Source organism: Garra rufa, chromosome 25, assembly GCF_049309525.1.
Source record: "Garra rufa chromosome 25, GarRuf1.0, whole genome shotgun sequence".
NCBI classification, from domain to species: Eukaryota; Metazoa; Chordata; class Actinopteri; order Cypriniformes; family Cyprinidae; genus Garra; species Garra rufa.
In genome coordinates, this window is record NC_133385.1 from 35,578,354 (window position 1) to 35,592,880 (window position 14,527).

Genomic DNA, 14,527 nt, shown 5'->3' on the forward strand with positions numbered 1-14,527 from the left:
AGCAACCACAGATCATACACTCTAAAAAGTGCTGGGTTATTTTTGTAAACACATTGCTGGGTTAATTGTGCTGGGTCAAAATGTTGGGTTGTTTGAGGCACTGTAAACACACAGTTGGGTTGATCGTGCTGGGTCAAATGGACTATAAGGGGTTCTTTCACTATGAACACCTGGGTTGGGTTATTTTGACCCAACCGGTTTGTTTATTTTTTTCACTTCATCGAACATTCTGGATTCTTCACTCGTCTCCTTGCCAAGGCGGTCACGCACCTCGCAGCAAGCAGGATTATAAGGTAAATTAATATGATTATATCATTATTTACCTTTATTTTTAATAAGTTGTGTTTTAGAGCACACTGATTTCACTGTTTAATGCAATATTTGATATGTCGCTGTGCGGGGTTGGCATTTTATTCCGTGAATGACGAACGTTGTAACTTAAGCAGCCTAGCCCTAGCGATGTACTTTTTTGCCTCAACAATCGCTTTATTGTTATATAAAGTGTGTGTGTGTGTGTGTGTGTGTGTGTGTGTGTGTGTGTGTGTGTGTGTGTGTAGTGTTATTTGTATAACTTACAGTATACACATGGCCTTTATTTTAACGCCTTATGGAAAGAGTAGGTCAGAAATACGGGGGTAAGTTCCTTTACTGTCTGCATACTGTATGGCTTTGTAATGTTTTGTCAAAATTAGATAATTCCATACAAAAATTTATCTTTTAAGGGCATATTTTTTCAAGTAAATGTCTGCGACGTGCCGAATCCAACGATAGATCCATATGTTTTATGTTGAGCATTTTCGCGCTTTTTTCCTTGAGGTAACTTATCTGCATTAGCTAAAACGCTATGTCCCTTACTTTAATAATGTTAAACCACAATATGACTGGTATGTACTATTGTTTATTACTTAAATGTAATGTTGTCTTAGCTACAGTATGTAAAGTTAGACTTAATTTCTCGTGGTGTATGCGGACGTTCACATGTCGTGTTTTTTGCGCACTGAAGTTTGTTATTTCAGATGTAGATGCCGTTCGTATTGGAAGCTCGTTTTTCCAGGCACGGGACATGGTTGCTTAGCAACGGCAGACGCCATGTGAGAGCAAGCTGCGTTTTGGAAAGAATGAGAAAGCGACGCGTCTTGCGTTTTCACGCGTTTTTAGGCGCGGCATGTGAACGGCATTTTAGTGAATGCCTGTGTTGCATTACAAACTAGGAGACCAGTATAAACCTTAAACTTATTGAACCACATTTGTTTTTCAGATTTTATCAGATTTCACAAGACTTTAGGAAGCTATATCCAGAGGCAGACTTTTTGAAGACTGGGCTACAGTTGCAGACCTAATTCTTGCGAGTGCTCAGCAAGGGATAAGGTGACATGACTTAAGGTAAGCTTTTTCTTATAATATGTCAATCTATAAAAAACATATGCAACTGTATTTGACACACATCAACTGGTAAATACAATGGTACAGTAACACTTAACTAGTTGCTTATTAGCTTGTATATTGGCTGTTAATTAGTACTTATGAAGCACAAACTGATGCCTTATTCTGCATGAGCATATTCTACATCTCTGAATCTGACCCCATACCTAAACTTAACCTGCAGTAGTTGAATGTAACGTGGGGTTTTGTTTTGTTTCATGTTCATGTTTTCATGTCTTTTATTATGTAATCATTTCATGCTGTTGTGTCTTGCTTCCCTTCCCTCATGTATTCCTGCCATTGGTTCCCTAGTTTCATGTGTCACGTTCTGATTGGTTGTCATTGGTTGCTATGGTCTTGTTCCTTGTTTTTCATTGGTTCATTCTTGTCATGTGTTCCTCATTGTCTGTATAAATAGCCCTTGTGTTTTAATGGTCCCTGTCGCGTATTGAAGTATTGAAGTTGTAATTCTGCTGTCTGGTGAGTGTTTTTCAAGTCTGTTTCAAGTCAAGTCTGTTCATGCCAAGTCAAGTTTATGTCAAGTCTGTTCAAGCCAAGTCAAGTCAAGTCAAGTCTGTTTATGTCAAGTTAAGTCAAGTCAAGTCTGTCAAGTTTATGTCAAGTCATTGTCTGGATTATGTTTCACGTTTGGATTGTTTGGATTTATGGATTATCGTCACTGTAAATAAACTGCACTTGGGTTCATCACATCTCGCCGTCTCAGTGGATGTTTGTTACAGAATACGCGACCAACAAAATGAACCCAGCGGTTGTTCGTCTCCTCTCTTTGCGTCAAGGAAACCAAACGATAGAGGACTATGTAAAAGATTTTTGTGGACTGTGCCATCTGGTTGCTTTTAATGATGTGGCACTTAAGGACATTTTTAGAGTGGGTTTAAATGAACCCATTCGTTCTCAATTGCCTGGTGGAAAAATTCATTGGTCATTGGAAACATATATTGACTTTGCTCTCAGGTTGAGTGGTTCCTCATTTACTGTGGGGATAGCTGACGAGGAACCCTGCTATTCTTCAGTATCTGCCACTCCTCATTCTCCACACTTAACCGCCATGTCTGGAATTATTCACATGTCACATCCTGCTCACGCCATGCCTGCTCATGTCATGTCTGCTGCTTCAGGGACTGCTCACGTCATGTCTGCTGCCTCAAAGCCTGCTCACATCATGTCTACTGCTCCAGGGCCTGTTCACGTCATGTCTGCTGCTTCAAAGCCTGCTCACGTCATGTCTGCTGCTTCAGGGACTGCTCACGTCATGTCTGCTGCTTCAGGGACTGCTCACGTCATGTCTGCTGCTCCAGGGCCTGCTCACGTCATGTCTGCTGCTTCAGGGCCTGCTCACGTCATGTCTGCTGCTTCAGGGACTGCTCACGTCATGTCTGCTGCTCCAGGGCCTGCTCACGTCATGTCTGCTGCTTCAGGGACTGCTCACGTCATGTCTGCTGCTCCAGGGCCTGCTCACGTCATGTCTGCTGCTTCTGGGCCTGCTCACGTCATGTCTGCTGCTTCAGGGACTGCTCACGTCATGTCTGCTGCTCCAGGGCCTGCTCACGTCATGTCTGCTGCTCCAGGGCCTGCTCACGTCATGTCTGCTGCTCCAGGGCCTGCTCACGTCATGTCTGCTGCTTCAGGGCCTGCTCACGTCATGTCTGCTGCTTCAGGGCCTGCTCACGTCATGTCTGCTCATGTCATGTCTGCTGCTCCAGGGCCTGCTCACACCATGTCTGCCGCTCCAGGGCCTGCTCACGCCAAGCCTGCCGCTCCAGGGCCTGCTCACGCCAAGCCTGCCGCTCCAGGGCCTGCTCACGCCAAGCCTGCCGCTCCAGGGCCTGCTCACGCCAAGCCTGCCATTCCAAGGCCTGCTCACGCCAAGCCTGCCGCTCCAGGGCCTGCTCACGCCAAGCCTGCCGCTCCAGGGCCTACTCACGCAAAGTTTGCACCCAAGATGGCTGCCATCCCTAAGCCTGTTGTCAAGATGGCCGCCACGCCAGAGTCCCCGGCCAAGATGGCTGCCACGCCAGAGTCCCCGGCCAAGATGGCCGCCACACCAGAGTCCCCGGCCAAGATGGCCGCCACGCCAGAGCCATGCCAAGCCTCAATTTATCCTTCAAAGCCTCATCAGGTCTTGATTGCCAGCATACTGGACCCTCCTTTAATGTCAGTACGGGCTGCAGGCATACCCGCAGAGCCAACGCTCCCAAGCCACACACCCACTAGCCTGGTGGGCCCCCCTCTATCCACTGCGCTGCCTGTGATGGCCATCGCCATTTTAAGTGTGTGGGCTGCTCACTGCGTCCCAAAGGCCACGTCTGTCCACGAACCCGCTGCGCCCATGCCTCTTACCGAGGCGGCGTCCATAGCGGGATTTCCTGCTCTGCCGGCTCCGCCATGGCTTCCTGTTCTGCCTGCACCGCCAAGGCCTCCTGCTCTGCCTGCACCACCAAGGCTTCACGCTCTGCCTGCTCCGCCAAGGCCTCCTGCTCTGCCTGCACCGCCAAGGCTTCACGCTCTGCCTGCTCCGCCAAGGCTTCACGCTCTGCCTGCTCCGCCAAGGCTTCACGCTCTGCCTGCTCCGCCAAGGCCTCCTGCTCTGCCGGCACCGCCAAGGCCTCCTGCTCTGCCTGCACTGCCAAGGCTTCACGCTCTGCCGGCTCCGCCATGGCTTCCTGCTCTGCCTGCGTCGCCTAGGCTTCCTGCTCTGCCGGCCCCGCCATGGCTTCCTGCTCTGCCGGCCCCGCCGTGGCTTCCACTACTCCATAGTCTGCCACTGTTTCATGGCCCTGATCCTCCAGAGCTTCACTGTCTGCCATCACTTCACGGTCCTGATCCTCCAGAGCTTCACTGTCTGCCATCACTCCACGGTCCAGGTCCACCATTGTTCCACTGTCTGCCATATCTCCATGGCCCACGTCCTCCAGAGCTTCTCTGTCTGTCATTGCTCCATGCCCCAGGCCCTCCAATGTTCCACAGTCTACCACTGCTCCACGGCCCAGGTCCTCCATTGATCCACAGTCTGCCACTGCTCCATGCCCCAGGCCCTCCATTGATCCACAGTCTGCCACTGCTCCACGGCCCAGGTCCTCCAGTTTCCCACTGTCTGCCACTGCCTCACGGCCCAGGTCCTCCACTGTTCCACAGTCTACCACTGCTTCATGGCCCAGGTCCTCCACTGTTTCACAGTCTGCCACTGCTCCATGGCCCAGGTCCTCCATTGATCCACAGTCTGCCACTGCTCCACGGCCTAGGTCCTCCAGTGTTCCACTGTCTGTCACTGCTCCACGGCCCAGGACCTCCATTCTCCCATTGTGTAGACCTGCCCTTGCCCCAGGATCCAGGCTCACCACCTTTCCATACTCCATGCCATGATCCCAGTCCTGTTCCCCTGCATGGGCCTGGCCCTCCATCCCTCCCCCATATACTGTCTCTGCTCCACCACCCTTCTGGACTTTTTGGGTTTTTGTTTTGTTTTGGGTGGTGTGTTTTGGGCGTCTGGAGCCGCCCTTAGAGGGGGGGATATGTAACGTGGGGTTTTGTTTTGTTTCATGTTCATGTTTTCATGTCTTTTATTATGTAATCATTTCATGCTGTTGTGTCTTGCTTCCCTTCCCTCATGTATTCCTGCCATTGGTTCCCTAGTTTCATGTGTCACGTTCTGATTGGTTGTCATTGGTTGCTATGGTCTTGTTCCTTGTTTTTCATTGGTTCATTCTTGTCATGTGTTCCTCATTGTCTGTATAAATAGCCCTTGTGTTTTAATGGTCCCTGTCGCGTATTGAAGTATTGAAGTTGTAATTCTGCTGTCTGGTGAGTGTTTTTCAAGTCTGTTTCAAGTCAAGTCTGTTCATGCCAAGTCAAGTTTATGTCAAGTCTGTTCAAGCCAAGTCAAGTCAAGTCAAGTCTGTTTATGTCAAGTTAAGTCAAGTCAAGTCTGTCAAGTTTATGTCAAGTCATTGTCTGGATTATGTTTCACGTTTGGATTGTTTGGATTTATGGATTATCGTCACTGTAAATAAACTGCACTTGGGTTCATCACATCTCGCCGTCTCAGTGGATGTTTGTTACATTGAATGAGGGTGGGAATTAATTTGCATTATTTAAAGGAATGAAGAAATCTTCATATGAAAGGGTTTCAGTTTGTTGTTTTGATTATAAAATATGTTTCACAGTTTGCATATTATTCCTATGGTTTAGATGCTAAAGGGGAAAGTGCTTTCAAAGTCCTGCCCACTCTGGATAAAAGGTCTTCAGACCCACAACCACGGAATCCCGGAGGCCATTCATTGACGTACAACCTGTAAGTTTTGTTTTACGTTTTCTGCTCTAATAAGGGTGTATATATATATATATAAACACAGTGGTGGCCAAAATTATTATAACAGTAGTATTTTCACCAGCTAAAAAATTATTTTAAGTCAGTGTTTGTTATCTTTTGCTGTAGTGTGTCAGTAAGAAATATCAGTTTACATTTCCAAACATTCATTTTGCCTTTAATTGTGTATCCAGTGAGGTTTTTGTTTGCACAACAGCCAATCCTCCACACAGAGATCTGATCTCATCATCATCCAGTCTGTCTGGAATGATATGAAGAAACAGAACAAACTGAGACAGACTAAATCCAGAAGAACTGTGACAACGTCTCCAAGATGCTTCAAGAGACCTACCTGCAAAGCTACCTGAAAAACTATGTGCAAGTGCACCTACTGTAGGGCAAAAGCTGCTTTAAACGCAAAAGGATGGTCAAACCAAATGTTGATTTAATTTAGTTAATCAAGGTTAACTGATAAAGAACATTTAGTTATGACATTATTTTTGACAGCATCATTTTATGACATTTTTAGACAAGTGCTTAAAACTCTTAACAGTACTGTAACTTTGCAGGCAGGTCTCTTGGAGCATCTTGGAGACGCTGTCACAGTTCTTCTGGATGATGATGAGATCAGATCCTGTGTGGAGCACTGGCTGTTGTGCAAACAAAAATGTCACTGGATTATCACAATTAATGGCAAAATGAATGGAAATGTAAACCGATATTTCCTACTGACACACTACAGCAAAAGAGAAATCACTGATTTAAAACCTTATTTAGCTGGTGAAAATACTAGTGTTCTAATAATTTTGACCACAACTGTATGAAAAGTTGAGAAGCAAAATGAGCATTTATTTCATGCCTCTATGTTTATGTTCATAAAATACACTTAACTTAAAATGCTAGTTATGTTGCAAGACTAAATGCCGTATAATTAACAGGTGGGGACCAACATGGTGGATTTGAGCCTTGGGATGAGACAACGACATTTCTAGGCCATCGCCATTGTTCCAGGCCATGCCATTGAAGCGGACTTGTTGCCTGGGAATTTCTCCAGCTTGCAGTATATCATATTGATGGACATAAGTCTTCATGTGTGAAGTTTTTGAGGGCAAAAGTTTTTTTTCTTGGTCACTTGTAACATGTTTTAAATTGTAAGAATTGTCTGGTGGACTCTTTGTTTGGCTAAGTTTTAATGGCATAATGTTTGGAATGATTCTAATTTGGTAATAATTCATTTTTGAGTGTTCTGCTGCTGCAATGTTGACATAAAGAATATGAATATAGTGTGCCTTGTTTACAGTTTTGTGTTTAAAAGAAACTGATCTACTAAAACCATTATTTGTGTCTGTAAGGGTTGGACAAAATGTGTGACAGCTGCACCTATTTGAAAACTGTATTAAAAAGAAATATGAAAACTCATTAAATTGACATTTACAGATGCATTTTTTTGTGTTGTGTAACTGTATTACAGAAAAACAATAATAATTTTACATTCTTTTGTGATTTATATATTATTATTGGTAAATATAAAGGTAGCAAGGCAATTAGACAACAAATAACCCAATATTTAGGTAGTTTTTAACCCAGCAACACAGTTAATCTGACCCACTGGTTGGGTCAAATAAACAACCCAGCATATTGGGTCAAATGATTTAACCCAGCACTTGGGTCAAAACAACCCAACGCGTGTTCTGTCCCATAGTTACCCAGCAGCTGGGTTATGGTTGGGTTATTTTTTAACCCAGCACTTTTTAGAGTGTAGCACTTAGTTAAATCCAGGTGGTGACTTATATGTATATATAATATATATATATATATATATATATATATATATATATATATATATATATATATATATGTCTGAACATAAGTGTAATATTTGCTGTGTAAATTTTTACAGTTCAGTTACACTCATTCAGCACCAAGGATAATTTGAAACGCTTTCCTTGTATTATTTGCTCCTGAATGAAATGATTGGTGAAAGTACTAAGTTGAAAAAAGATCTTACTGTTTTGTTTGGGTGATTAAAGCAAATGTTCTCAATATATATCATAATGATCTTGTGTTCTGAAACAATGATTAAGTTGAATGACAATATGTGCAAATACAATTAAATCATGACATCAGATTTTAAAGAATGACTGGTGTTACAAATGTGATCAGTTTGAAGTTTTGTACTAAGAGATTTGAAAATGCACACTTTACTTATAAAAATAGTACCAAACCAATTAAAAAATACTGCATCAACAAATTTAAAGTTAAGTTTAAATTTACTGTAAAGAAAATACAACGTACATTTTTTATTATATTTTATATTTATAATTAGTGATGGGATTTATGGCTCTTTGAGGGGATCCGGATCTTGGCGATCCGTTCCTTTCAAAGAGCCGTTCAAAAGAACGGCTCTTTTGGCTCTTTTTAAATATTAGTCAGTTTTAAGAAGCCAGCTTGGGGGCATCTCAGTTTATCCTGGAAATAATCACTGGGAGGAATGATGAGGTGAGATTTGTAGTCAAATAATTAAAACTCAGATATCACACACCAATATCTGAGTTTGAATTATTCTGAAATATTGATTATTACATCATTTGTCATGTGTGGACTATATTCCATAGGGCTGCACAACATCCCTCTGCTTCACTATCAACATCACTATTTTGGATCTACCTTTAGTACAAAGTATGTTGCTGCGTCCCAGTTCGCATACTTATACTATGCCCTTAAAGTATGTACTCTTTTTGTGAAGAAAAAGTACATACTTTTGAGTATGTAGCAGAATAGTAGGCAAGCTTTGGGACATACTACTTCGTCTGTTACTTAGTTACCTAAATCCTGTCACTGTTTAAACTGCCCTGTCAGTTAATATCATCTACATTTCGTTTAATTTGATTTCCTGCCGTATTAGAGAGAAATGAAGAGGCACGTTCTTATACGAGTCTTTTATGCCGAGAACTTTGCTCGTGTTTGCATAATGATGCATTTAAAAGTTAATGACCAAACCTATCATTATAAAAGTTCATAATGTTGCTGCACATGAAATATACCATGGATAACATTAAATAAATATTTTTTATTAGGTTACACATTGATTATTTATCACTAAAACCCCTTTCTCCGTTGGTCGCGCTTATCCGCCATGTTTGTAGTTTTTTTTTTACAATTTTTATGCGTGTTTGTAGTTCTAATCGAATCCTCGGACACTGGGTAATGTGTTGTGGGCAATGTATTAGCCGTTAGAGTGTGCATTGATCCGCACTTCGAATTCTTAAGTTAAGTAGTAGACCATCCGGGAATAATTTGTGTGCATCTGTGTGAAACACGCATAGGAAAAAAGAACGACAGAAAGAATGGCTCCCACCCCAGCCACGACTCGGCTCCCATCGTTCATGTTTATGAGCCGTTCAAAAGAATCGGTTCGTTCGCGAACGTCACAACTCTATTTATAATGTACATATTTTACATAACAGGTTTTATCCTAAATTTGATATCAAATCGAAGCCTTACATCTAAATAAGTTATGTTCCAAATTTGAAGTTGATATGAAAAAAAAAGGTTCCTGTGAAAGTTTGTTTAGGGCGTTATACCACAAATAGCCACCGGGTGCCATCCAAACGCCATATATATATATTTTTTATGCATTTTTCTGTCACAAAATATCTAAATATTTCTGAAATGATTCTAAAAGACCTTAATTTATGTTGTAATATGACACTAAAACATTTGATAGAGAAAAAGGACAAAGGAAAAAAAGAGTGCCAAGCGTTTTTTTTTTTTTTTTTTTCATATCTATATAAAGTGGTTGCACATTATTAAAACCAACCATTTTAGTGATATCTACAATTGCATGGTCAAATCTATGAATCCTATTCTTACATAAAGCGGCAGTGCTCCGGCTGTAGGCTGATCCAGCCACCCACAATAGTGGTACGATTATCCGTTTGTGAGGAATTTGGGAGAAGAGAGATTTGACATAAAAAAAAAGTTTGAAGCCAATTTTTTATCTGGTTTATTTTGATGGTGCAAAATTAACAAAGAACTGCAAATCGTATCAAAATATCTTTACAGAAACTAGCAGATGCCAATGCGTTCTTAGAGTTTAAATATAGACTAAGTAATTATACATCTATCTATCCATATATATGTCTTTTCTGTTTGAATATATTTAAAAATAAATTGGTTCCTGTGCTAGCAATAATATATTTGTCTTCAGTGTCAAATAACTCTTCAAATATATTAATTTTTAAATGCTGATAACCATGCTATAAACAATACCTATTATTTTCTATGCACATTTGTTTGATGGATAGAAACAATATAACGGCATGAGAAATAAATGCTGTTCTTTTGAATGACCTGCACCTTAAAGAAAAAAAGCTGTATAACAAAATGAATAATATGCATCACAGAGTACACCTCTGATGTTGCTTCGTTATTTGTTGTCGTAAAACCATTTGAATTACACGATGATTAACATCAATCACTGTGTTAAAATGCATATAACCGATATCAGTACGTCTCTTAAACCAGTGTTTTATAAGTGATGTGTTATGAACTTAACATAAGCGTTTTCTGCATTCCAACTTTTTATCTGCAAAAGAGGCTATAAACGCTTCTAGCAAACCATTATTTTCCAACCACATATTTAACCAATAATATGTATAAAAGCTCTTTAGACGAAAAGATGGGTGGCTCTTAAAAGAGCCTTTGGGGTAAATAAAGCCAGGCCTCATTTAGAGCTGGTGTATTTGGTCACTGCCTTTGTGCCCTCAGACACGGCGTGTTTGGCCAGTTCACCGGGCAGCAGCAGACGCACAGCGGTCTGGATCTCTCTAGATGGTTAAGTTTCTGTTAGTCACTCTGGTTCACACTCGGTATGCAGTATTACACCTTAACGTTGGATGCCACCCGCCATTAAACAACAAAAAGAAGGAAATCTGAAAGTTGAATAAAATATTTGATTTATGGTTTGTTAGGATAGGACAAAATCATCTTTTAAAGTTGTCAAAATCTTAGGAATGCACGTTACTAATCAAAAATTAATTTTGAATGCATTGACGGTGAGAAATTCACAAAATACCTTGACAAAACATAATCTTTACTTAATATCCTGATGATTCTTAGCATAAAATAAAAATCGATCATTTTGACCCATGCAAAGTATTTCTGGCTATTAACACCAATTAAGAAAGCAAAAACGCCTTTATGGCCTGGTTTCACAGACAGGACTTTGATTAAGCTACGATTATGCCACAGTTCAATTTGGACATGCAAGTATTTTTAATAAACGTTTATTCCCGTTAAAACAGCTCAGACATGCATTTATATGTCAGTGTGTGCTTAAACTACTACATTTTGGGGTAAAAAATCTTGAAGAATTACAATTGTGCTCATAAGACGGTTATTAAACAAATCACAAGCACAATGAAATGAAGAAAATTTTAACTTTTTCTTGGAAATGTGGGTGGCTCTTAAAAGAGCCTTTGGGTTTATATGTTAGTGTGGAAACGTTTAACCTCCAAAGCCGTACAGAGTGCGTCCCTGTCGTTTCAGCGCATACACGACATCCATGGCGGTAACGGTCTTTCTCTTGGCGTGCTCAGTGTAGGTAACGGCATCGCGGATCACGTTCTCCAGGAACACCTTCAGCACACCGCGTGTTTCCTCGTAGATCAGACCGGAGATACGCTTGACACCGCCACGGCGAGCGAGACGACGGATAGCGGGTTTGGTGATTCCCTGGATGTTATCACGTAAAACTTTACGATGACGCTTAGCGCCTCCTTTTCCGAGTCCTTTGCCGCCTTTACCTCTTCCAGACATGGTTACAACTCTTCAGAGTTTTACGCAACAACTGAAATTGTGAAAGCTAAGGTTCTGCGAGAAGAGCTTTACAGTACCCTACAGGACCTAATTGAAACCCGTAAAGGCGGAGTAAAGGCGGAGCTATGCTACATCATACGATACACGTCATGATTGGTTGTTGGAGCAGAACTAGATGTAACTAGATGTCATAAATATTCTAAAAACTCTGAACTTGAATGAGATATCTAATTGATGATGAAAAGCAATCGTCAGGACAATTAATTAATAAGTGGCAAAACCTTTAGGACAAAGAAAATAAGAATCAGAAAGATTTGTATTTTTTTTTTCTTGCGCGATGTTTGCAAACACAATGATTTTTTATTTTATTGTTTTTTGTTTATTTTTATTTATTTATTTTTTTTTTATTTTTTTTTTTAGGAGTTCTTCGGACATACATATATAAATAATCAATCCTATATGACACATGAGTAGGAAAATAACCAAAAACAAAAACAACATGATATACATCTGGAACAGAAAATCTGTGTACAGTTTTGTGCACTGCGTACTGTATTAACTCTATAAACAAATATGTACAGTACATGTATTTGCATGATATCTAATTATGCCTGTCAGTTACTGAGAATTAATGATAAAAGCAAGTGGTAATTTATATGTCAAATCTGGAGATAATGTGACTCTAAAACACTTTTTGTGTCTAGATGTTCTAGTTCACAGAGATCTATAACGTTTGCCTGAGAGGAAAAGTGTAAACATTTTGTGGCCAGGGAGAAAGGGGCCTGTGATGATGTTACCTGCCCATTTCTTGATTCTTGAAATGTACAAGTCTTGTGGTCTAGTCTAGTGGTCTGTAGAGGTTTTTATTAGGGTTATGTTTATAGGTGGAGAACGGGGTATGACATAAAATATAAATAACAAAAAATAATAAAAATGAAATTAAAATGATTGGTTCTTCTAGGGCAATGGTTCTCAACTCCAGTCCTTGGGGCCCAATGTTCTGCACATTTTATATGTCTCCCTCATTTAACACACCTGATTCAGATCATCAGATGGTTAGGAGAAAGATCCATGAACTGAACTAAATGTGTGTCAGATTTAAACACATACAAAATGTGCAAAGCAGTGGGCCCCGAAGACTGGAGTTGAGAACCACTGTTCTAAGAACATTTTGTTCATTTTTAATTTAAATGCATAAATCTGGTGCAATCTGAGAGCAGAATCATGTGACTAGATCAATGAAGACATATGTGACCCTGGACCACAAAACCAGTCTTAAGTCGCTGGGGTATATTTGTAGCAATAGCCAAAAATACATTGTATGGGTCAAAATTATTGATTTTTCTTTTATGTCAAAAATCATTAGGAAATTAAGTAAAGATCATGTTCCATGAAGATTTTTTTGTAAAATTCCTACTGTAAACCTATCAAAATGTAATTTTTGATTAGTAATATGCATTGTTAAGAACTTAATTTGGACAACTTTAAAGGTGATTTTCTCATTATTTTGATTTTTTTCACCCTTAGATTTCAGATTTTCAAATAGATGTATCTCAGCCGAATATTGTCCTATCCTAACAAACCATACACCAATAGAAAGCTTATTTACTGAGCTTTCATATGATGTATATATCTCAGTTTTGTAAAATTTAACCTTATGACTGGTTTTGTGGTCCAGGGTCACATATGTCCTCTTGTAATAATGTATTTATGTGAATGTGATGGTAGGGCACAATTTTCACTATATAAATTTTTATAAAAGCTACAAATGCTGTTCTGTGAAGAGCAGGGAATGGTTTTCTCCTTGTTGTTTGTTGTTTGATTATCATTAACGCCAACACTTAACTCAAGAGATGAGACGAGACACAATACTTGCTTCATGAGAACAGGGTGAGATTTTTGCACATTATTAAAACAATTCTCAATGACCAGAGACATGATTGGAATAATACTCTGCAGGTGCATTTAGAATTGGTTTAACTATCATCTTGAATTATCATATGCAGTAAAAGACAACAACACTCAAGCACTGTAAAAGGTTAGCCACAAACTTAGTTGACTGGTTTCTCTCCTGTATGATTTAATGTGAGTCTCTTCAGACCTTAGAACTAGTTTAATTATTTATTTATTTATTTATTTATTTATTTATTTATTTATTATTTTAAATAAACAAGAAAAACCTAAACAATAATTAAGGTAACAGGACAGTTTGAAAAGTTACAAGAAAATGAGACCACATGCTTTAGGTAATTTTATTGCCTTCAGAAGATCCAGATGTTGAAACGTTACATTGAAAAAGTGTCTTGTAAAAATTTAAAGCAAAGATGGGATATAGAGGTACACAAAAATGCAAAATAAAATCATTTCTGAAGGATTTTAAACATTATATTTCATGTTAAAATGTAGCGTTAGAGACTGGGGACATGTACAAATGTTATATTTTCAGTGCTTTAGGTATTAAAGGTTATAAATATATATAATTTATTTATTTTGTATTAATATAGTTTAAATTTGCAGTTAGATTAATGTGCAGGAATAACATGTATTTTTATATATTTTTTAATGCACATTTGTACTGGGGACAGAAATGGACCAGGTTGGAACTTACATATAAGTAAAATGGAAGTAGGAATAGGAAATATTGAGACCGGATTGAGAAGAGAAGAATAATCAGTAATGACTAGAATCTGAATCGGCCATACTACATTAAATGGAAATCTAAATCAAATCTAGAAACATCCAAGTGAATTATGTAGGTATTGTGGAATTTAATGACACTGTTGATCAAGTCTTACAGTATGTAGTGCATATACAGTAACAATGAATGACAAACATTAGAAGTTTAAGTACTGGAGGTGAAAACAATGTTGAAACATTTAAGAACTAAACATTAACATTGCTCTGTTAAACTACCTCAAATAAAGAGAAAATTACATGAGAATTTAAAATGCTTTATTC

The 14,527-nt window shown here is 39.5% G+C and overlaps 1 protein-coding gene across 1 annotated transcript; it reads right to left on the bottom strand.

Moving 5' to 3' along the window:
• Positions 1-11,257: 11,257 nt before the first annotated feature.
• On the bottom strand, positions 11,258-11,569 carry LOC141301171 (histone H4). Its single transcript, XM_073831415.1, has one exon. It carries the CDS (start codon positions 11,567-11,569, stop codon positions 11,258-11,260), a length of 312 nt encoding a protein of 103 aa, XP_073687516.1.
• Positions 11,570-14,527: the final 2,958 nt, after the last annotated feature.

What these genes read in the sequence shown, in the direction of transcription:
- LOC141301171 (XM_073831415.1), bottom strand. Translation starts at nt 11,569, where the DNA reads ATGTCTGGAAGAGGTAAAGGCGGCAAAGGACTCGGAAAAGGAGGCGCT.